Below are 21,796 nucleotides of genomic sequence, written 5' to 3'. Positions count from 1 at the left end.
GGCTTAGTGGCAGCTGTGAGCTTTCATTAACCTCTTATATTAATCGGGACGAGCCAGGTAAAGTGCCAGGATTTTCATATTTAAGGGATGCGACAATTCTGTGCGGCCGCACGCTGCTATTTTTAGGCTGGGGTCCCCAATAACCATGTATCTCCGCAGCCTAACAATATCTGCCTCCAGCTGTCAGCTTTATCTTGGCTGGGTATCAAAATTGTAAGGAGGGGGACCACACACCATTTGTTAAAATAATTTAGTTAAATAAAAAAACCCACATAGGGTCCCTTTTATTTTCATACACAGCCAAGATAAGCGCACATCTGAGGGCTGAAGCTGGGTATCACAATATGAATATAAGAGGGCCCTATGCTAATTTGTTTATTATTATTTTTACACCACTATAGGGAAGCAGACAGCATGTGGGATGCCAACCAATGACACATGCAGTCACACAGGATGGGAGCGCAGTCTGACTGCAACCAATCACAGACACTGGGACTGATGGTAGGAGGGGGAAGCAGTGAATATGTATGAGAGTTAATGAGTGGACCCAGAAGTAGTGGTACAGCCATGGGGAAGGTCAGTAAGTAGAATGGTCCTGCTTTATTTGTTTTTTTAATTATCTGGGTGGCAGTGCCTGAACAGTAACATGGACTTCTGTGAGAAGTTTGTGTTCGGGGTCCGTGCACGGACAGTAGTTATCCGGTATCTTACAGTTTGGGTTTCCCCGTATCTGCTAGAAAGCTCTCCTGTAAAAGTCAATGAATCAGAACAAATCTACAACCGTCTATATCTATGTGGAAGAGAACAGGTAGTATGAGTTTTGATTTTGACTTAGTGATCAATATGAAAATTGCAAGATTTCTGATTTTTTAAACTATAGATAGTGACATCCTAGATAAAAACAAAAATAAAAAAATAAGTTAAATAAAAAATACAGTAGATTTAAGATAAAAATCTGGACTAAACAACAGGTCTTACCAAAATGAAGCATTCCCTTTAAGGAACATAAAAAAATAACAAACAAATTTGGTGTTTGTAACACAACGTTTCCGCACCTTCTGTCCCTTCAGATAGAAGCAATTTGGATTCCTTGTGTCTTCTTCAGTGCTGTCATAGTCGGAGTCCTCTCGGTAATACCACATATGACTGTGTATTTCAGCACACACCGAAAGATCAATTATCCCTTCTACCGGCATTCCATAAGTATACCTGGAAATAGAGACACAAGTGTTAGATACTGAGGTCCTCTTATAGGTTGTTTGAATTTAGCAATTTAAGGCCTCAATCACATTAGTGTTTAAATCGGACGAGTAGAGTGCAAGAAAGTCTCGCATTGCACTTGGACCAATGTTAGTCAATGATGCAGGTCAGATCTGCGATTTTTTTTCTTATGTCGATTCGGCGTGAGCAAACAAATTACAGCATGCTGTGATTAGCAGCTTGTCTCAGATCATGCTTACCCATACAAGTCTATGAGTGGGTGTGAAACATCGGACTACACTCGGATGACATCCGAGTGCAGTCCAATATACTGAACAGACAATGGAGAAGAAGGAGAAATTAACATCTCCTTCTCCTCACTTGTGCTCTTCTTTTCGCATGTGAGAGTATCGAATCAGATGACACTTGGCCACGCTTGCAGCAGAGTATGAGCCAAGTGTCATCATTAGCTGTAGCATCGGATGCTATACACCGTGACCCTGGCCTAATACTCATTAAAATAAACTCACTGTCCAGTGTTAAATGGTAGTGATGAGCGAGTACTAAAAAGCTCGGGTGCTCGAAGCTCGGGCCGAGCCTCCCAAGATACTCGTGTACTCGGGCCGAGCAACGAGCCCAATGTTATCCTATGGGAGACCCGAGTATTTTTGTGAAATGACCCCCCGGCAGCATGGAGAAACCCTAAAAATGGCACAAAAGTCTCAGAAGAGTGCTCAAATGACATGGCAACAGCATGGGGAAGACCCCTTGAAGCATTTATCACTCAAAAGTCACAGCTGTGAACAATTTTGTCCGCGTTTTACGCCATTTTTACGGACTCACCAGAAAACCTTCCAAAATGACCCCAAAATGATTTTTCATGGCGGAAATGTTAAGGGCACATACCCAATAGTGAGATAGAGCTGGTGTATGTTACTTTTTGAGATTAATACATGAAAGATTTTACGTGAAAACATTGTGTGGCACTCCGATGTCCCTGAGAAGAGACGTACATGAAGGCCTCTTGAGTCTAATGTGCCCATTTTGAGGAAGTGAGTCTTTGTAGTATTTTCCTTTGCCAGGGCAGTCCAAAATTGTGAGGTTCACCAATGCCCCTGCATACAGACGTGCATGAGGGCCTTTAAACGTGAAGTGCCCATTGTAAGGAAGTGGGTCTATTGTAGTATAGCCCTTAGGCAGGGCAGCCAAAAATTGGGAGGCTCCACATTGTCCCTGAATAGAGACGTGCATGATGGCCTGTAAACCTGAAGTGCCCATTGTAAGGAAGTGGGTCTATTTCAGTATAGCCCTTTGCCAGGGCAGCCAAAAATTGGGAGGCTCCACATTGTCCCTGGATAGAGACGTGCATGATGGCCTGTAAACCTGAAGTGCCCATTGTAAGGAAGTGGGTCTATTTCAGTATAGCCCTTTGCCAGGGCAGCCAAAAATTGGGAGGCTCCACATTGTCCCTGGATAGAGACGTGCATGATGGCCTGTAAACCTGAAGTGCCCATTGTAAGGAAGTGGGTCTATTTCAGTATAGCCCTTTGCCAGGGCAGCCAAAAATTGGGAGGCTCCACATTGTCCCTGGATAGAGACGTGCATGATGGCCTGTAAACCTGAAGTGCCCATTGTAAGGAAGTGGGTCTATTTCAGTATAGCCCTTTGCCAGGGCAGCCAAAAATTGGGAGGCTCCACATTGTCCCTGGATAGAGACGTGCATGATGGCCTGTAAACCTGAAGTGCCCATTGTAAGGAAGTGGGTCTATTGTAGTATAGCCCTTTGCCAGGGCAGCCAAAAATTTGGAGGCTCCACATTGTCCCTGGATAGAGACGTGCATGATGGCCTGTAAACCTGAAGTGCCCATTGTAAGGAAGTGGGTCTATTTCAGTATAGCCCTTTGCCAGGGCAGCCAAAAATTGGGAGGCTCCACATTGTCCCTGGATAGAGACGTGCATGATGGCCTTTAAACCTGAAGTGCCCATTGTAAGGAAGTGGGTCTATTTCAGTATAGCCCTTTGCCAGGGCAGCCAAAAATTGGGAGGCTCCACGTTGTCCCTGGGTAGAGACGTGCATGAGGGCCTCAAAACATTAAGTGTCCATTTTAAGGAAGTGGGTGTATTATAGTAACGCCCTTAGGCAGGGCAGCCAAAAATTGGGAGGCTCCACGTTGTCCCTGGGTAGAGACGTGCATGAGGGCCTCAAAACATTAAGTGTCCATTTTAAGGAAGTGGGTGTATTATAGTATAGCCCTTAGGCAGGGCAGCCAAAAATTGGGAGGCTCCACGTTGTCCCTGGGTAGAGACGTGCATGAGGGCCTCAAAACATTAAGTGTCCATTTTAAGGAAGTGGGTGTATTATAGTATAGCCCTTAGGCAGGGCAGCCAAAAATTGGGAGGCTCCACGTTGTCCCTGGGTAGAGACGTGCATGAGGGCCTCAAAACATTAAGTGTCCATTTTAAGGAAGTGGGTGTATTATAGTATAGCCCTTAGGCAGGGCAGCCAAAAATTGGGAGGCTCCACGTTGTCCCTGGGTAGAGACGTGCATGAGGGCCTCAAAACATTGTTCCCATTGCAAAGGAGCGGGTCTCCTGTCGTTGTAATGTCCATTCTGCAAAGAATGGGCGAAAAAATTTACCACTGGGGGTATACCTGAAACAAAGGCCTAAGTATTGCAATTTGTAACGGCCATCATCATGGTGGCGCATGAGGAGAAGGAGGAGCAGTCCAGCGATTATCCAAAGTCCAGAAGTGTGTACCCATGGGTGAGTGGAGGTACATGGCAAACTTTAAATTCCACTCTCATTTGCTGGTGGTGTGGTGAAGTCTGGCCCAATCCAACCCTTGTTCATCTTGATCAGAGTCAGCCTGTCAGCATTTTCAGTTGACAGGCGGGTGCGTTTATCTGTAATGATTCCACCTGCGGCACTAAAAACACGCTCTGACAAAACGCTAGCAGCAGGGCAGGCCAGGACTTCCAAGGCGTAGAGAGCCAATTCATGCCACGTGTCCAGCTTGGATACCCAATAATTGTAAGGCACAGAGGAATGTCGGAGTACAGTTGTTCGATCTGCAAGGTACTCCTTCAGCATCTGGGCAAACTTAGGATTTCTTGTGGCACTACCCCGCACCTCAGGGGCTGTGGTATGTGAGGGGCTGAGAAAACTGTCCCACATCTTAAAGACTGTTCCCCTACCTCTGGCGGATTGGACTTGTGCCTCTCTCGGCTGTACGCCTCGGTTGTCCACTGATTCATGACCTATGCCGCTAGCGTTTTGTGAGGGGAATGCTTTGCCTACTTCCGTGAGTATGGCCTTCCGAAACTGCTGCATTTTGGTTGACCTCTCCTCCACGGGAATAAGAGACAAAAAGTTCTCCTTGTAGCGTGGGTCTAACAGTGTTACCAACCAGTAATGATTGTCGGCCAAGATGTTCTTAACGCGAGGGTCACGAGACAGGCAGCTTACCATAAAGTCAGCCATGTGCGCCAGACTCTTAACAGCCAGGACTTCAGTAGCCTGACCAACAAGATGACTGAACATGCTGTCCTCCTCCTCCTCCTCCTCCTCCTCCTCCTCATCTACCCTGTCCTCTGGCCAGCCACGCTGAACCGAGGATATGACTGGTGTGCATGTCATATCCTCAATTTGGCCGGAGAGTTGCTCCATGTCTTCATCCTCCTCCTCGTCATAGTCCTCCACTGCACGTTGTGATGAGACGAGGCTGGGCTGTGTGTTATCACCCACACCCACTACTGTTTCTTGCTGCAACTCATCGCGCTCCGCCTGCAATGCATCATGTTTGTTTTTCAGCAGAGACCGTTTTAGAAGGCAGAGTAGCGGTATGGTGACGCTAATAATGGCGTCATCACCACTCACCATCTTGGTGGAGTCCTCAAAGTTTTGGAGGATGGTACATAGGTCTGACATCCATCTCCACTCCTCAGGTGTTATGTGTGGAGTTTGACCCATTTCCCGACGGCTTAGGTGATGCAGGTACTCAACAACTGCCCTCTTCTGCTCACATATCCTGACCAACATGTGCAGAGTTGAATTCCAACGCGTGGGGACATCACACACCAGTCTGTGAGCCGGAAGATGCAAACGGCGCTGAAAGCCGGCAAGGCCGGCTGAAGCAGTAGGTGACTTTCGAAAATGTGCAGACAGGCGGCGAACTTTTACCAGCAGATCAGACAGCTCTGGGTATGACTTTATAAACCGCTGAACCACGAGGTTGAGCACATGGGCCACGCATGGAACATGTGTCAGCTGGCCTCGCCTCAAAGCCGCCACCAGGTTCCGGCCATTGTCAAACACGACCTTTCCTGGCTTTAGGTTCAGAGGTGTGAGCCAGTGATCTGCCTGCTGTTTCAGAGCTGTCCACAGCTCTTCTGCATTGTGGGGTTTGTCACCTATGCAGATTAGCTTCAGCACAGCCTGTTGCCGCTTCGCCGAGGCAGTGCTGCAGTGCTTCCAGCTTGTGACTGGTGTGGAGGGCACAGTGGATCAGGATGCGCAGGAGGAGGAGGAGGCTGAAGAGCATGACATTCCGGAGCTGTAGAGTGTGGGTGAAACACTGACTGAGGTAGGGCCTGCAAACCTTGGTGTGGGAAGGACGTGTTCCGTCCCTCGCTCAGACTGGGTCCCAGCTTCCACAATATTAACCCAGTGTGCCGTCAACGAGATGTAGCGGCCTTGCCCACAAGCACTTGTCCACGTGTCTGTGGTTAGGTGGACCTTGGGTGAAACAGCGTTGTTCAGGGCACGTGTGATGTTTTGTGACACGTGGTTATGCAACGCGGGGACGGCACACCGGGAGAAATAGTGGCGGCTGGGGACCGAGTAACGTGGGACAGCTGCCGCCATCAGGTCACGGAATGCTTCAGTCTCCACCAGCCTAAAAGGCAACATTTCCAGCGCAAGCAGTCGCGAAATGTTAGCATTTAGAACTGTGGCATGTGGGGTGTTGGCAGTGTATTTGCGCCTGCGTTCAAAGGTTTGCTGAATGGATAACTGAACGCTGCGCTGGGACAAGGACGTGCTTGATGATGGTGTTCTTTCTGCGTAGGCAACTGCAGGTGCAGGAGTGGAGGAGGCTTGTTCGCAGGCAGCATGGACAGAGGATTGGCTCGCATGCACAACCAGCGAAGACGTAGCAGTGACATCAGCAAGCACTGCTCCTCGACTCTGTTGTACTTCCCACAAAGTCGGGTGCTTGGCTGACATGTGCCTGATCATGCTGGTGGTGGTCAGGCTGCTAGTTTTGGTACCCCTGCTGATGCTGGCACGGCAGGTGTTGCAAATGGCCTTTTTTGAATCATCTGGATCCAACTTAAAAAACTGCCAGACTCGGGAAGACCTAACATTTGTACAGGCACCTTGTGTCGTCGTGTTGTTCCGGGGAACGGTTGCCTGACTTCTGCCTGGGGCCACCACCCTGCTTCTTACTGCCTGTTGTGATGCTACGCCTCCCTCCCCCTGTGCACTGCTGTCCTCGCTCTGCATATCCTCCTGCCAGGTTGGGTCAGTTACTGGATCATCCACCACGTCGTCTTCCTCTTCCGCACCCTGCTCCTCCTCCTGACTTGCTGACAATTGTGTCTCATCATCGTCCACCACTTGTTGAGACACGTTGCCAACTTCGTGAGAACGTGGCTGCTCAAATATTTGGCCATCTGTACAGACGATCTCCTCATGACCCACTTCAATATGAGCTGGCGAGAGGCCAGAATGTGTGAATGGAAACGTGAACAGCTCTTCCGAGTGTCCAAGTGTGGGATCATTAATGTCCGAGGAGGACGTGTACTCAGCCTGGTGGTAGGAAGGAGGATCAGGTTCAGAAATGTGCGGTGCAGTATCACGGCTACTGACACTTGACCGTGTGGAAGACAGAGTGTTTGTGGTGGTGCCAATCTGACTGGAAGCATTATCTGCTATCCAACTAACAACCTGTTGACACTGGTCTTGGTTCAAGAGCGGTGTACTGCTGCGGTCCCCAAGAATTTGGGACAGGACGTGCGAGCGACTAGATGTGGCCCTTTGTTGTGGCGAAATTAGAGCTTGCCCACGACCTCGGCCTCTGCCTGCACCACCATCACGTCCACTTCCTTGTTCCTTGCCAATGCCCTTGCGCATTTTGCAATGCTGTGCACTGCTGACGTGTATATTCACTACTTGTGCGTTATATCAAAGTGTGTGGAAATTGCACACAAGTGCACCTGTACGCTGCCACCAACAGGCACACACGTGCGGTTTTAAAAACCAAGCACGGACGCAATAATAACCTAACAGGTTTTTTTGGGGAGCGACAATTACAGACAAGTCAGACACTATCTGGACTGTTTTACACTGTGTACACCAGCCCCAGATATGATGAAGGCTGGTATACGGTCACCACTACCCTGCCTGCCTGCCTGCCTGTATACTGGTACAATAGTCCTGACAAGGACTCTTTTGGTCACTAGCCTGTATTCAGACCTGGCTATACCCTGCCTGTATATAGCAACAATAGTCCTGAGAAGGACTCTGCTACTGTACTCCGACCTGGCTATACCCTGCCTGCCTGTATACAACTAGAATAGTCCTGAGAAGGACTTTTGGTCACACTGTTTGCAGCCCTGCAACTGAAAAAGCTATAAAGGGCCGCAAAGCTTTCCCTGAATCAGCGACACTCTCCCTACACTGACTGTCTGAATAGCTGTGAGCAGAGCACAGCGCGCCGGCCGATATAAAGGCTCGGTCACGCTGTGCAGGCCGGCCAATCACTGCAATTCCACAACTAACAGGGCTGTGGCATTGCAGTGGTCTGCCAGCCAATCCCTGCATGAGGGCTGGCTCTCAAAAGAGCGCCAACATGCAGGGATGAAGACCACGAGTACAGCACGAGTATCGCGAGATTACTCGGTCCCCGCCGAGCAGCCCGAGTACAGCGATACTCGTGCGAGTACCGAGTAGTGACAAGCATGCTCGCTCATCACTATTAAATGGGTGTTCCAAAGGCTTAAGAAATTTCAGTCCAAATCCCTATCTATTTATTGCCCCAATCTAAACTGATTTCTAATATGACTGCATTAAAATTCCCTCTCATTCCCTCACTACAGTATCTAACACATTGATTTTTTCCTTACTTCCATCATTTAAAAATCCTAGTGCATGCTCGGGCGGTGTGGTCCGATTGGTGTCAATGGTCTCTCTTTTTGCGATTGCCACCCTCTTTCCCTGCTTCGTGTCCATGACATGTCCTACATCATCCAGACAGATGCCTCCATTGCCCTCTGGTGCACGTGCACTTTGATGTGCCCTACTGAGTAAAATATTGTAGTGCACATGCGTGGACATTTTTTTGACCTTTTTTAGCACCTGCGTATTGCAGTATTTTGCTCTGCCCGTAACATCGTAGAAAGAAGTGCGCATGCACAGGAGCACCATGGAGGCCTCTGTGTGGATGACGTAGGACTTGTCAACCCCACTGGGCTGGGTAGAAGGAGGATGGTGATCACAATAAGAGAAGAGGCGCCGGACCTCCCCCTAGGTGAGTATAATAAAAGTGTTTTTTATGTTATACAGATCAGCCTGGGCTCTTATGCACAGCATTCTAGCATACTGTATATAAGAGCTCACTGGTAGTGGCCGCAGTGTGTAGGGGATACATCTGGTGACAGGTTCCCTTTAAAAAAACTTTTATGGAGGTGGTCAAATTTGATGATGAACAATGAATTAAAGGCATTCGATTAGCAGCACCTGTCTGCTGCTTACTCTATTGAGTCCTATGGCAGCTGTAAGGGTGTACATCATTTTCACACACTGCCTGTTCATTTGTCTCTTGTTTTTGTTGTTATGCCCTTAAACGTAAAACCATAGAATTCATAGAAAAGTGTGCTTAGTTTTTCTCATCACTGTATATAACCATAAAAACAAGCTATTTCACTATTAGGCTGTAGTTATTAGCTGTAGATTATCTCATGTGAGAGATTTGGGCTGATTATGCTAACAACACTGGTCAGAGTGTGGTCCACTATTTGCGGATGAAAGAATCAGAGCACACTGTCAGGAGAAGAAGAAGAGTAAACTGTCTACATCTTCTTCAATCTATAAGTCCGCAGAAATTGGTCTGCACTCGGATGTCATCTGAGTGGAGTCTGATGATTCCCCCCCCCCTAGACTTGAAAGGGTACACGCAGTCCGATTCATGCTCCAATCACAGCATGTTGGGGTTTTTTTTTCTCATGCTGAATAGATGTGAGAAAAAAAGAGCTGTTTAGCACAGCCCCATAGTATAAAATTTGAGCCAGTGCTATCTGATAAAACATTAGATAGCCCTTGTCTAAGTTATATGGTGGTGTGAGCACAGCCTTAACAGTAACATGAATGAGGCCTAAGCAGAGGAGCCATGGGTCCATAGCAAACCTTTGAATGAGCCTCCACCCACATGACAAGTGGTTGGCACTTCTCCATTGTTTCCAATGGACAAAGTTGTGCAAAGGTTCAATATAGATACATAGCAGTGGTGCTCACTACTCCAAAGAAGATGCATTAATCAATTTTAGTGGTTCACGATTAATGAACAACACAGCCAGGCTGTCAGTACTATTTATTATTCCACCACCGTATGTGTAATGACCCAGAAGGGGCCATTACAAAAGTTTGTGCATTCATTGGAGTCTGTAGAATAATTTATGATTTGATGTATTGCCTGGTCTCATTGTCAAATTAAATGTAAGGGGTACTTTGCACGCTGCGACATCGCTACTGCGATCTCGTCGGGGTCAAATCGAAAGTGACACACATCCGGCACCGGTAACGACGTTGCAACGTGTAAAGCCTAGATGCGCCGATAAACGGTCACAAAAGCGTCGTAAATCGGTGATCTGTGTAGTGTCGGTCATTTTCATAATGTTGCACCAATAGGAGATACGATGTTGTTCCTCGTTCCTGCGGCAGCACACATCGCTGTGTATGAAGCCGCAGGAGCGAGGAACATCACCTTACCTGCCTCCACTAGCTATGCGGAAGAAAGGAGGTGGGCGGGATGTTTACGTCCCACTCATCTCTGCCCCTCCGCTTCTATTGGCCGCCTGCCGTGTGATGTCGCTGTGACTCCGCACGACCCGCCCCCTTAGGAAGGAGGCAGGTCGCTGGCCAGAGCGACGTCGCAGGGCAGGTAAGTGCGTGTGAAGCTACCGTAGCGATAATGTTCGCTACGGCAGCTATCACAAGATATCGCATGTGCGACGGGGCGTGTACTATCACGCTCGGCATCGCAAGCATCGGCTAGCGATGTCACAGCGTGCAAAGTACCCCTAAGATGTTGTTCTGTAATACCACTGGAGACCAGCAGGTGGCAGTATGTGTTGGCAAGGGTCTGTATTGGAGGATGTTTGATCAATATCCTCTATTGCTTGGTCACTATGGTAACCAGGGAGAGTTGACAGTTGGCAGTTGAGACAGTTAAGGTGATGAGCGGGTGACAAGAGTGGCTAATGTCCTGTACCTCTCCAGATAGTCTTTTCGGAGCCCATCGCAGTAGGACCCAGCCACGATATAGATTTTCTATATCAGAGCACCAGTCCAGTTGCCAACCAACCAAAGCCTATGGAGATCCAGTGTCGCAGCTATATGCTCCAGAAGATGTGAATCATTAGTGTTATCCAGTAAAGCAGTTGAACTGTTGATCCCAAGGTGCGGTCTGCCTTATTGCTATCGACCTACCTCATCTATGTACCCTGGGAACAGGTTTGGAGCACCAGGAACCAAGTAGGAGCACCGTTGGTTGGTCTACTTACCTTGAGAATCCAAGAGTCAGAATAGTTATATAATAACTTAATACATTTTCAATATAATCTCCACCCACTTAGCTTGATTGACAGTTTGTCAGATTGATCACTCCCTGCTGCTGCTGAGATCTCTCACTGATCCGTACAAGCTGTAGCTGTCAGCCAGACTGGGTTTCCAAAGCTTAATAAACTTGGATAAGAGCTCTCTCACTCCTTAGCCGGACTAATGTCCATTGAAGTATGAGAATCATACAGTCATTCTGATGTGATTTTTTTATAGGAAGTCCACCAACCCCACCGGTTCTAAGAGAACTTTGCAATAATGTATGAAGTTTATGTTGTGAAATGATCCAGATACAGCGTAATAAATTCACAAAAAATAATTAAACTAGTATCTAAAAATGTCTATACTAATGCTCTCATTGCTGGACCTGTTACGTCTACTAGTGACCATATTGGTAATTATGGGGTTCGGAGTCATGCTGTAATATTATTGGATTCTTACCTGGCGCAAACTTCCACGTGAAAGGATTTATCAGTCAAGACAACACTGTCTGGGGCAGTGAGCTTTACCTCAAATCTCTTTGGTTCTAAATGGATAGAAATGTCAATTATTACTCATTCTGACTATTGGTTATTAGTCCACTCATAACACTTGTTGTTTAAGGCAATATATTAATAATACTTGAGTTATTACTACTTTTTATATTTACAACAGTGAACCTAGCAGAATACTGTATATGCAATGATGCCTCACCCTTTATATAATGCACCTGTTATGCATGGCATCATTCCCGTTCTTATTTTTATCCATATGTGACCTCTTTGCATCAGTACTGTTTTTAGAAACTTTAACAGGTGTTATCAAGGTTACCCAAGCTTTTTAAATTCATGGTCTATTCCTAAAGCGCACAACTGTCATCAAGCCCAGAATTAGTGAGCGGTAAGAATCTAATCCAATAGTTAAAAGAAATAAACCTAAACACAGAGAAAAATCTTTTATTTGAAATAAAATAGAGCACTCTCTTTCCCCTATTTATAAAGACCCTTGTAGTATCATAGTATCATAGTATCATAGTTTTTAAGGTTGAAGGGAGACTCTAAGGGGCACTTTGCACACTGCGACATCGCAGGCCGATGCTGCGATGCCGAGTGCGATAGTGCCCGCCCCTGTCGCAGCAGCGATATGTGGTGATAGCTGGCGTAGCGAAAGTTATCGCTACGCCAGCTTCACACACACACTCACCTGCCGTGCGACGTCCCTGTGGCCGGCGACCCGCCTCCTTGTTAAGGGGGCGGGTCGTGCGGCGTCACTGCGACGTCACACGGCAGGCGGCCAATCAGAGCGGAGGGGCGGAGATGAGCAGGATGTCAACATCCTGCCCACCTCCTTCCTTCCGCATATCCTACGGAAGCCGCAGTGAGGCCGGTAGGAGACGTTCCTCGCTCCTGCGACTTCACACACAGCGATGTGTGCAGCCGCAGGAGCGAGGAACAACATCGGACCGTCGCGTCAGCGTAATCATGGATTACGCCGACGCTGCACCGATGATACGATTACGACGCTTTTGCGCTCGTTAATCGTATCATCCAGCCTTTACACACTGCGATGTCGCATGCGATGCCGGAAGTGCGTCATTTTCAATTTGACCCCACCGACATCGCACCTGCGATGTCACAGTGTGCAAAGTGCCCCTAAGTCCATCTAGTTCAACCCGTAGCCTAACATGTTGATCCAGAGGAATGCAAAAAAAACCCCAATGTGGCGAACAAGTTCCAATGGGGAAAAAATTTCCTTCCTGACTCCACATCCGGCAATCAGACTAGTTCCCTGGATCAATACCCTGTCATAAAATCTAATATACATAACTGGTAATATTAAATTTTTCAAGAAAGGCATCCAGGCTCTGCTTAAATGTTAGTAGTGAATCACTCATTACAACATAATGCGGCAGAGAGTTCCATAGTCTCACTGCTCGTACAGTAAAGAATCCTCGTCTGTGATTATGATTAAACCTTCTTTCCTCAAGACGTAGCGGATGCCCCCGTGTTCCAGTTGCAGGCCTAGGTGTAAAAAGATCTTTGGAAAGGTCTCTGTACTGTCCCCTCATATATTTATACATTGTGGTTAGATCCCCCCTAAGCCTTCGTTTTTCCAAACTAAATAACCCCAAGTTTAATAACCTGTCTTCGTATTGCAGCCCACCCATTCCTCTAATAATCTTGGTGGCTCTTCTCTGCACCCTCTCCAGTTCAGCTATGTCCTTCTTATATATCGGTGACCAGAATTGTACACAGTATTCTAAGTGCGGTCGCACTAGTGACTTGTACAGAGGTAGAACTATATTTTTTTCATGAACACTTATACCTCTTTTAATACATCCCATTATTTTATTAGCCCTGGCAGCAGCTGCCTGACACTGTCCACTAAAGTGAAGTTTACCATCCACCCATACACCCAAGTCTTTTTCTGTGTCTGTTTTACCCAGTGTTCTACAATTAAGTACATAATCATAAATGTTATTTCCTCTACCCAAGTGCATGACCTGACATTTATCTACATTAAACTTCAATTGCCACTTCTCAGCCCAATCCTCCAATTTACATAAATCTCCCTGTAATATAAAATTATCCTCCTCTGTATTGATTACCCTGCAGAGTTTAGTATCATCTGCAAATATTGAAATTCTACTCTGCATGCCCCCAACAAGGTCATTTATAAATATGTTGAAAAGAAGCGGGCCCAATACTGACCCCTGTGGTACCCCACTATGAACTGAGACCCAGTCCGAGTACGTACCATTAATAACCACCCTTTGTTTCCTATCACTGAGCCAGTTTTTAACCCAGTTACACATATTTTCCCCTATCCCCATTATTCTCATTTTATGTACCAACCTTTTGTGTGGCACCGTATCAAAAGCTTTTGAAAAGTCCATATACACAACATCCACTGCATTTCCCTGGTCCAGACTTGAACTTACCTCTTCATAGAAGCTGATCAAATTAGTTTGACAGGATCGATCCCTCATAAACCCATGTTGATACTCTGTCATAAGGTTATTTTTCTTGAGATACTCCAGTATAGCATCTGTCAAGAAACCCTCAAGGATTTTACCAACCGTAGAGGTTAAACTTACCGGCCTATAATTTCCCGGCTCAGTTTTTGTCCCCTTTTTGAATATTGGCACCACATTTGCTATGCGCCAGTCCTGCGGTACCGACCCTGTTATTAAGGAATCTGAGAAGATTAAAAATAATGGTCTATCTATCACAGAACTCAATTCCTGTAGTACTCTGGGGTGTATGCCATCTGGGCCCGGAGATTTGTCAACCTTAGTGATTTCGAGGCGGCGGCGTACTTCCTGCTGGGTTAAGCAGGTAATATTCAAGGGTGAATTTATGGTATCACTGGTCATGTCATCTGCCATGGCATTTTCTTGTATAAAAACCGTAGAAAAAAAGTCATTCAGCAGGTTGGCTTTACCCTCATCCCCTTCCACCATTTCACCAAGACTATTTTTAAGGGGGCCAACACTATCGCTTTTCAGTTTTTTACTGTTTATGTAGTTAAAGAATATTTTAGGATTATTTTTACTTTCTCTCGCAATGAGTCTCTCTGTCTCAAACTTAGCTAACTTAATTTGCTTTTTACATATTTTATTTAATTTTCTATAATTATATAATGCCTCATCACTACCTACCCTCTTTAATTATTTTTTGTAGTTCCGCTGTAATCTACATGACGTCCCACGACGGTCCTGGCTCTGCTACATCCGAACCTAGAGAAACCGAAAACATGTCAGATTTCTCCAGGCTCCAGGAAACACTGACAAGGGGGACTGGCAATAGTGACATCACTCAGTTCACCGGAGGTCATACCCGGGTACCCATGGTATGACCTCTGGTGACCTAAAGCACTCTGGCTTAAAGTGCAGGGCGTGCCTTTCCCCCTGCCAGCCTTTTAACAGTGACATTGCGGGTCGGAGGTTGGGGAATGCAAGGTTGCCCTGCACCCCCTTCCCCGGCCGGCACTGTCATTGTTAGGGCTCATGCGCACGTTGCGTAATAGCATGCATTTACGCTGCGTATTGCTCTGCAGTGTAAATGCATGACTCCTGCGTCCCCTGCACAACCTATGAAGGTTGTGCATGAGACGTGCGCACAGTGCTTTTTTGAACGCAGCGATTTGGGCGCTAAAATTTTGACCAAAATCCGTGCGTTCATAAAAGCAGCATGTCAATTATTTCTGCGTTCTGGATGCAGCTCCCACTCTGTCTATGGTGGGGGCAGCAACAAGGGTGCACAAAATCGGCTTTTTTTAATAAAAATACTGCATTCATTACGCAGTGTTTCTGCAGCAATTTGAAGCGCACATGTGCTGTCAAATCGTTGCAGAACAATCAGCAGTTACGTGCGCATGAGCACTTAAAGTGCAGGACCACACTCTGCACCCCACCAGCCCTTTAACACTGACAGTGCCAAACACCGAGTGACGTCACCGCTGATCGCTGTGGTTCATTCATCCTCTGGAGCTCCCAGCGATTAGTCATGTTCCATGATCGCGCGCTGTGAGGTTCAGATTTAGCAGAGCTGAATCGTTAGGGGACCTTGTGTGGATTACGTCGGACCTGCAGGGGTGTTTTGAAGGTTAATAAAGTGGTTAAAGAGGGTGTTTTTTTGTTTTTTATTACAAATAAAGGATTTTTTCTGTGTCTGCTTTTGTTTACTTTCACTTACAGATTAGTGAATCTGTGCTCAGTATCATAATATGAGGGGACCCTACACCAATTGTTTTATTTATTTATTTCTAGACCATGATACTGACACACATAGACAGTTGCACTGCTTTCCTCGCACACCAGCCATCCTGGCGCCTGTGATTGGTTGCAGTCAGCTGACACTTAGCATGGGGGCGCATCTGACTGCAACCAATCACAGGTGCCGGTGGGTGGGGAAAGCAGTGCATATGGATGAGCAAAAATTAGTGGCCCAGGTAGTGAATGTGAGGCTTGGGAGCAGCATACAGCCATGCCGGAGCCTCGGTAAGTACAGGGCGCTTGCTCCAAATTCCCCTATCCCTTCTACCACCATTTTTAATTGCCAGATTCTCATCCCCATAGACTTATATGGGGACCAGAATCCGTCCCGGAACCGGATTTTAGAAACCAGATCACTGGGTCCCAGTTATCTGCGGGTCTGCTCATTACTAATTGTGAGGAACCCGTGCATAATGTATCATACTACACAGAATATCCGGTCTTGTTCTCTCCATGCGCCTCTTAATTAAACAAGAAGTACATGAAGATAAAGAATTGGTCTTTAGCCAGTTTTGTGATCATAGGAAAACTTGAATATATTTTATCTTCATGTTAAGTTTTTCACTTATTATTTCCTTACCATATTTATCAACTTTGAACTCTTTTTCACAGCCATCAGGTATGTTAATTTTATAACTTCCAAAAGATAATTCATCGGCCAGAGGAAAGCTGAATTCGGCAAATCCTTGCTGTGTAGTCACATTCAGCCACTGTGCGATGCGGTTTTTATTTGGGTCCTGCAGAAAAGAAGGAAATACGGTAATTTTTTACTTAGAACTACTTAGGGTTGGATAGAAGAAAACCAGAACAGATCAAACCTTCCAGGTGATCCGGATTAAAACTAAAAAATATGTAGACTTTTTCTCTATGTATGTATTTTTGGACCATTTCCCCCTCTTTCTCCCAATTATATGTCTGTCTGGCTGCAGAATGAGCCTCCCCCCAAGTTTGTATTCTCAATGGAGACATGTATTTGTCCCTATATGAGTTGCTATCTGATAACACCCACTTGGGTTTAGCAAAACTTGATTCATTAGGTGCCAAATATTTTGATTGCTAACATCTCTGCAAGGAAAAGGTAAAAAGCAAACATACATTTTTAATTCCACTTTGCAGCCACTTTTATATCGTGTGTCCCATTCAACATTAAAAATTTGGTGAAAGGTCATCTTTAAAGAGGCCAATTCATCATTTGAGGGTTTTCTTTTTCATTTTTATTTTATTTACTTATTGTTTTTTCTGGAAAATTCATCAACATGATGCAATTAATGAATTTTGTGGAAAGTGTCTTTTTTATGTCTTTGGTTTTGCAACTTTTCAGCGAGAAGCCTCCAAAATTCACAAAATGTTGTAATAAGGATATGTGCGCACTAGGCGTTTTTTACTGCGTTTTTGCGGTGCATTTTTGGTCTTAAAACTGCATGACTTTGCTTCCCCAGCAAAGTCTATGGGCGGCTTTGCATGTTGCGACATCGCACGTGCGATGTCAATGGGGTCAAATCGAAAGTGACGCACATCCGGCATCACTTTCGACATCGTACTGTGTAAATGCTAGATGATATGATGAACGAGCGCAAAAGCGTCGTTATCGTATCATCGTTGCATTCACCGACATTTCCATAATGCCGGTGCCGCGACAGGTACGATGTTGTTCCTCGTTCCTGCGGCAGCACACATCGCTGTGTATGAAGCCGCAGGAGCAAGGAACATCTCCTTACCTGCCGCCGGCGGCTATGCGGAAGGACGGAGGTGGGCGGGATGTTTACATCCTGCTCATCTCCGCCCCTCCGCCGCTATTGACCGCCTGCCGTGTGACGTTGCTATGACGCCGCACGACCCGCCCCCTTAGGAAGGAGGCGAGTCCCCGGCCAGAGCGATGGTCGCAGGGCAGGTGAGTGCATATGAAGCTGGCGTAGCGATAATTTTCACTACGCCAGCTATCACACGATATCGTACCTGCAACGGGGGCGGGGACTATCTCGTGCGACATCGCAGCATCGGCTTGTGATGTCGCAACGTGCAAAGCCCGCCTATGGCTTTTCATGTTTGTTGTTCGTACACAGCTTCTTTTTAAAGCTGTGTTTTTGAAGTGAAAAAATAAAAATGGACATGTCAATTCTTTCCTGCGTTTTGATGTGTTTTTCCACCCATCCAATGCATTGGAAAAATGCAGCAAAACGCAGTAAAAAACGCAGCAAAACACAACCAAAAAAGCAGCATTTTTGAGAAGGGCAAAAACATCCTAGTGCGCACATAGCCATAATGTTTCAAAATAAGACTATGTGCGCGTGCGCTGAGTATTTGGTGCAGAAATTTTCTGCAACAAAACTGCATCTTCTGGCAGAACGAAACACCAAAAGTAAGGTGCATTTTTACAGCAGTTTTGGTGCGATTTTTACTATTAATTTTTCATAATGAAATCAAAGGGTGGAAGGGCTGAAAAACACAGGGAAAAACGCACCAATCATTGACATGATGCAGATTATTTTCCGCACCAAATCGGCAAGGAAAAAATAAACAACGTGCGCACAACACTTCAAAATTCTAATGGACTTTGTTGCCATAAGGATAGACATGCAGATCTATGACAAAACTGCACCAAAAAAAGCCTAAAAAAATGCACTGTGTGCACACAGCCTGTCATATGTAAAATTATTCCGTGGGTGACTGGAGTTGAGTAGTGTTTCGTCAAATTTTATGAATCTGTCTAAGATATGTGGAAAATTTATTTTGATGTAAAAAACAGAATACTAACTAAACTACAAAAGACAAATTGAGAAAAGGCACAAATCGTTTGATGAATTTGTCTCGAAGCAAAAAGTCACTAATTGAGAAGTGTTTATGTAAAAAAAGCTGGCGATAATGCAAAACCAGTTAAAGACAGAAAAAAAGACAATTTTTGGCCTTGTGCAAAACTCATGAATCACGAGCATCATTTTAATTAATTTGGAAATTTGGAAGTAAAAAAGTAAACGAAAATCACAAGCAAAAAAAAAGTGGCTTAAGAAAAAACCCAAAATGATTTAGAAAAAAAATGGCCCAGTGGTCAGTGTGAAAGTAGCAAGAGTTTTATTTCTCATTTTTAATACAGATTGTGCTATGTAAAAAAAAAGACCCCAATATAAACTGTAGGTCATTTTCTGATGATGACTTCCCTTTAAAGGATTGTTCTCTTGTGTCAATTATCAGCAGTTCACCTCTCCCCAGCCTCCCAGCCTCCTGTGTGCAGAGGGCGTGCGCTCCTGAAGATTGACAGTTCACACTATGACTACAATTGACCTGCTGTTCTGAACATCGGAGGAGCGCAGGGACACTGAAGGTGGCCGGACTGTTCACTCTGGGCAGGTTTAGATCAGCGCTTACAGGGCTAAAACTGTCCTTATCACTAGTCCAAAGACTTGTGCAAGAAAATGCTTGATTCAGAAATATAACATATCTAGTTCTGGGAGAGTGTGTGAGATACTTACTACTAATTCAGCCAATCGAAACTGTAAAAAAGAAAAAAATATATTATTACATATAATATTCAAATAGATAAGAAATATGATTGTTGTAACATTTAATGTATGATATATTATTAGTGATGAGCGAGTACTAAAAAGCTCGGGTGCTCGAAGCTCGGGCCGAGCCTCCCAAGATACTCGTGTACTCGGCCCGAGCAACGAGCCCAATGTTATCCTATGGGAGACCTGAGTATTTTTGTGAAATGACCCCCGGCAGCATGGAGAAACCCTAAAAATGTCACAAAAATCTCAGAAGAGTGCTCAAATGACATGGCAACAGCATGGGGAAGACCCCTTGAAGCATTTATCACTCAAAAGTCACAGCTGTGAACATTCTTGTCCGCGTTTTACGCCATTTTTACGGACTCACCAGAAAACCTTCCAAAATGACACCAAAATGAATTTTCATGGCGGAAATGTTAAGGGCACATACCCAATAGTGAGATAGAGCTAATGTATGTTACTTTTTAAGATTAATACATGAACGATTTTACGTAAAACATTGTGTGGCACTCCGATGTCCCTGAGAAGAGACGTACATAAAGGCCTCTGAGTCTAATGTGCCCATTTTGAGGAAGTGAGTCTTTGTAGTATTTTCCTTTGCCAGGGCAGTCCAAAATTGTGAGGTTCACCAATGCCCCTGCATACAGACGTGCATGAGGGCCTGTAAACCTGAAGTGCCCATTGGAAGTAAGTGGGTCTATTGTAGTATAGCCCTTTGGCAGGGCAGCCAAAAATTGGGAGGCTCCACGTTGTCCCTGGATAGAGACGTGCATGAGGGCCTGTTAACCTGAAGTGCCCATTGGAAGGAAGTGGGTCTTTTGTAGTATAGCTCTTAGGCAGGGCAGCCAAAAATTGGGAGGCTCCACGTTGTCCCTGGATAGAGACGTGCATGAGGGCCTGTAAACCTGAAGTGCCCATTGGAAGGAAGTGGGTCTTTTGTAGTATAGCCCTTAGGCAGGGCAGCCAAAAATTGGGAGGCTCCACGTTGTCCCTGGATAGAGACGTGCATGAGGGCCTGTAAACCTGAAGTGCCCATTGGAAGGAAGTGGGTCTTTTGTAGTATAGCCCTTAGGCAGGGCAGCCAAAATTTGGGAGGCTCCACGTTGTCCCTGGATAGAGACGTGCATGAGGGCCTGTAAACCTGAAGTGCCCATTGGAAGGAAGTGGGTCTTTTGTAGTATAGCCCTTAGGCAGGGCAGCCAAAAATTGGGAGGCTCCACGTTGTCCCTGGATAGAGACGTGCATGAGGGCCTGTAAACCTGAAGTGCCCATTGGAAGGAAGTGGGTCTTTTGTAGTATAGCCCTTAGGCAGGGCAGCCAAAAATTGGGAGGCTCCACGTTGTCCCTGGATAGAGACGTGCATGAGGGCCTGTAAACCTGAAGTGCCCATTGGAAGGAAGTGGGTCTTTTGTAGTATAGCCCTTAGGCAGGGCAGCCAAAAATTGGGAGGCTCCACGTTGTCCCTGGATAGAGACGTGCATGAGGGCCTGTAAACCTGAAGTGCCCATTGGAAGGAACTGGGTCTATTGTAGTATAGCCCTTAGGCAGGGCAGCCAAAAATTGGGAGGCTCCACGTTGTCCCTGGATAGAGACGTGCATGAGGGCCTGTAAACCTGAAGTGCCCATTGGAAGGAAGTGGGTCTTTTGTAGTATAGCCCTTAGGCAGGGCAGCCAAAAATTGGGAGGCTCCACGTTGTCCCTGGATAGAGACGTGCATGAGGGCCTGTAAACCTGAAGTGCCCATTGGAAGGAAGTGGGTCTATTGTAGTATAGCCCTTAGGCAGGGCAGCCAAAAATTGGGAGGCTCCACGTTGTCCCTGGATAGAGACGTGCATGAGGGCCTCAAAACATTGTTCCCATTGCAATGGAGCGGGTCTCCTGTCGTTGTAATGTCCATTCTGCAAAGAATGGGCGAAAAAATTTACCACTGGGGGTATACCTGAAACAAAGGCCTAACTCTTGTAACGGTCATCATGGTGGCGCATGAGGAGAAGGAGGAGCAGTCCAGCGATTATCCAAAGTCCAGAAGTGTGTACCCATGGGTGACTGGAGGTACATGGCAAATTCCCGTTACAAACTTTAAATTCCGCTCTCATTTGCTGGTGGTGTGGTGAAGTCTGGCCCAATCCAACCCTTGTTCATCTTGATCAGAGTCAGCCTGTCAGCATTTTCAGTTGACAGGCGGGTGCGTTTATCTGTAATGATTCCACCTGCGGCACTAAAAACACGCTCTGACAAAACGCTAGCGGCAGGGCAGGCCAGGACTTCCAAGGCTTAGAGAGCCAATTCATGCCACGTGTCCACCTTGGATACCCAATAATTGTAAGGCACAGAGGAATGTCGGAGTACAGTTGTTTGATCTGCAAGGTACTCCTTGAGCATCTGGGCAAACTTAGGATTTCTTGTGGCACTACCCCGCACCTCAGGGGCTGTGGTACGTGAGGGGCTGAGAAAACTATCCCACATCTTAAAGACTGTTCCCCTACCTCTGGCGGAT

At 46.1% G+C, this 21,796-nt stretch overlaps 1 protein-coding gene across 1 annotated transcript in view; it reads right to left on the bottom strand.

Annotated features, from left to right (window-relative positions):
- LOC142312622 (alpha-2-macroglobulin-like protein 1) overlaps nt 1-21,796 on the bottom strand; it is a 238,807-nt gene that overhangs the window by 176,123 nt on the left and 40,888 nt on the right. The window contains exons 6-8 of the mRNA XM_075351617.1: nt 16,374-16,530; nt 11,479-11,563; nt 1,056-1,209 (exon numbers count right to left, since the gene is read on the bottom strand). Coding sequence (XP_075207732.1) covers nt 1,056-1,209; nt 11,479-11,563; nt 16,374-16,530 — 396 coding nt within the window. The remainder of the gene's footprint in view (nt 1-1,055; nt 1,210-11,478; nt 11,564-16,373; nt 16,531-21,796) is intronic.

The sequence above is a fragment of the Anomaloglossus baeobatrachus genome, chromosome 5 (genome assembly GCF_048569485.1).
Source record: "Anomaloglossus baeobatrachus isolate aAnoBae1 chromosome 5, aAnoBae1.hap1, whole genome shotgun sequence".
Classification (NCBI taxonomy): domain Eukaryota; kingdom Metazoa; phylum Chordata; class Amphibia; order Anura; family Aromobatidae; genus Anomaloglossus; species Anomaloglossus baeobatrachus.
Note: the sequence above shows the minus strand (reverse complement) of the source record. Positions and strands in the feature narration are given on the sequence as shown.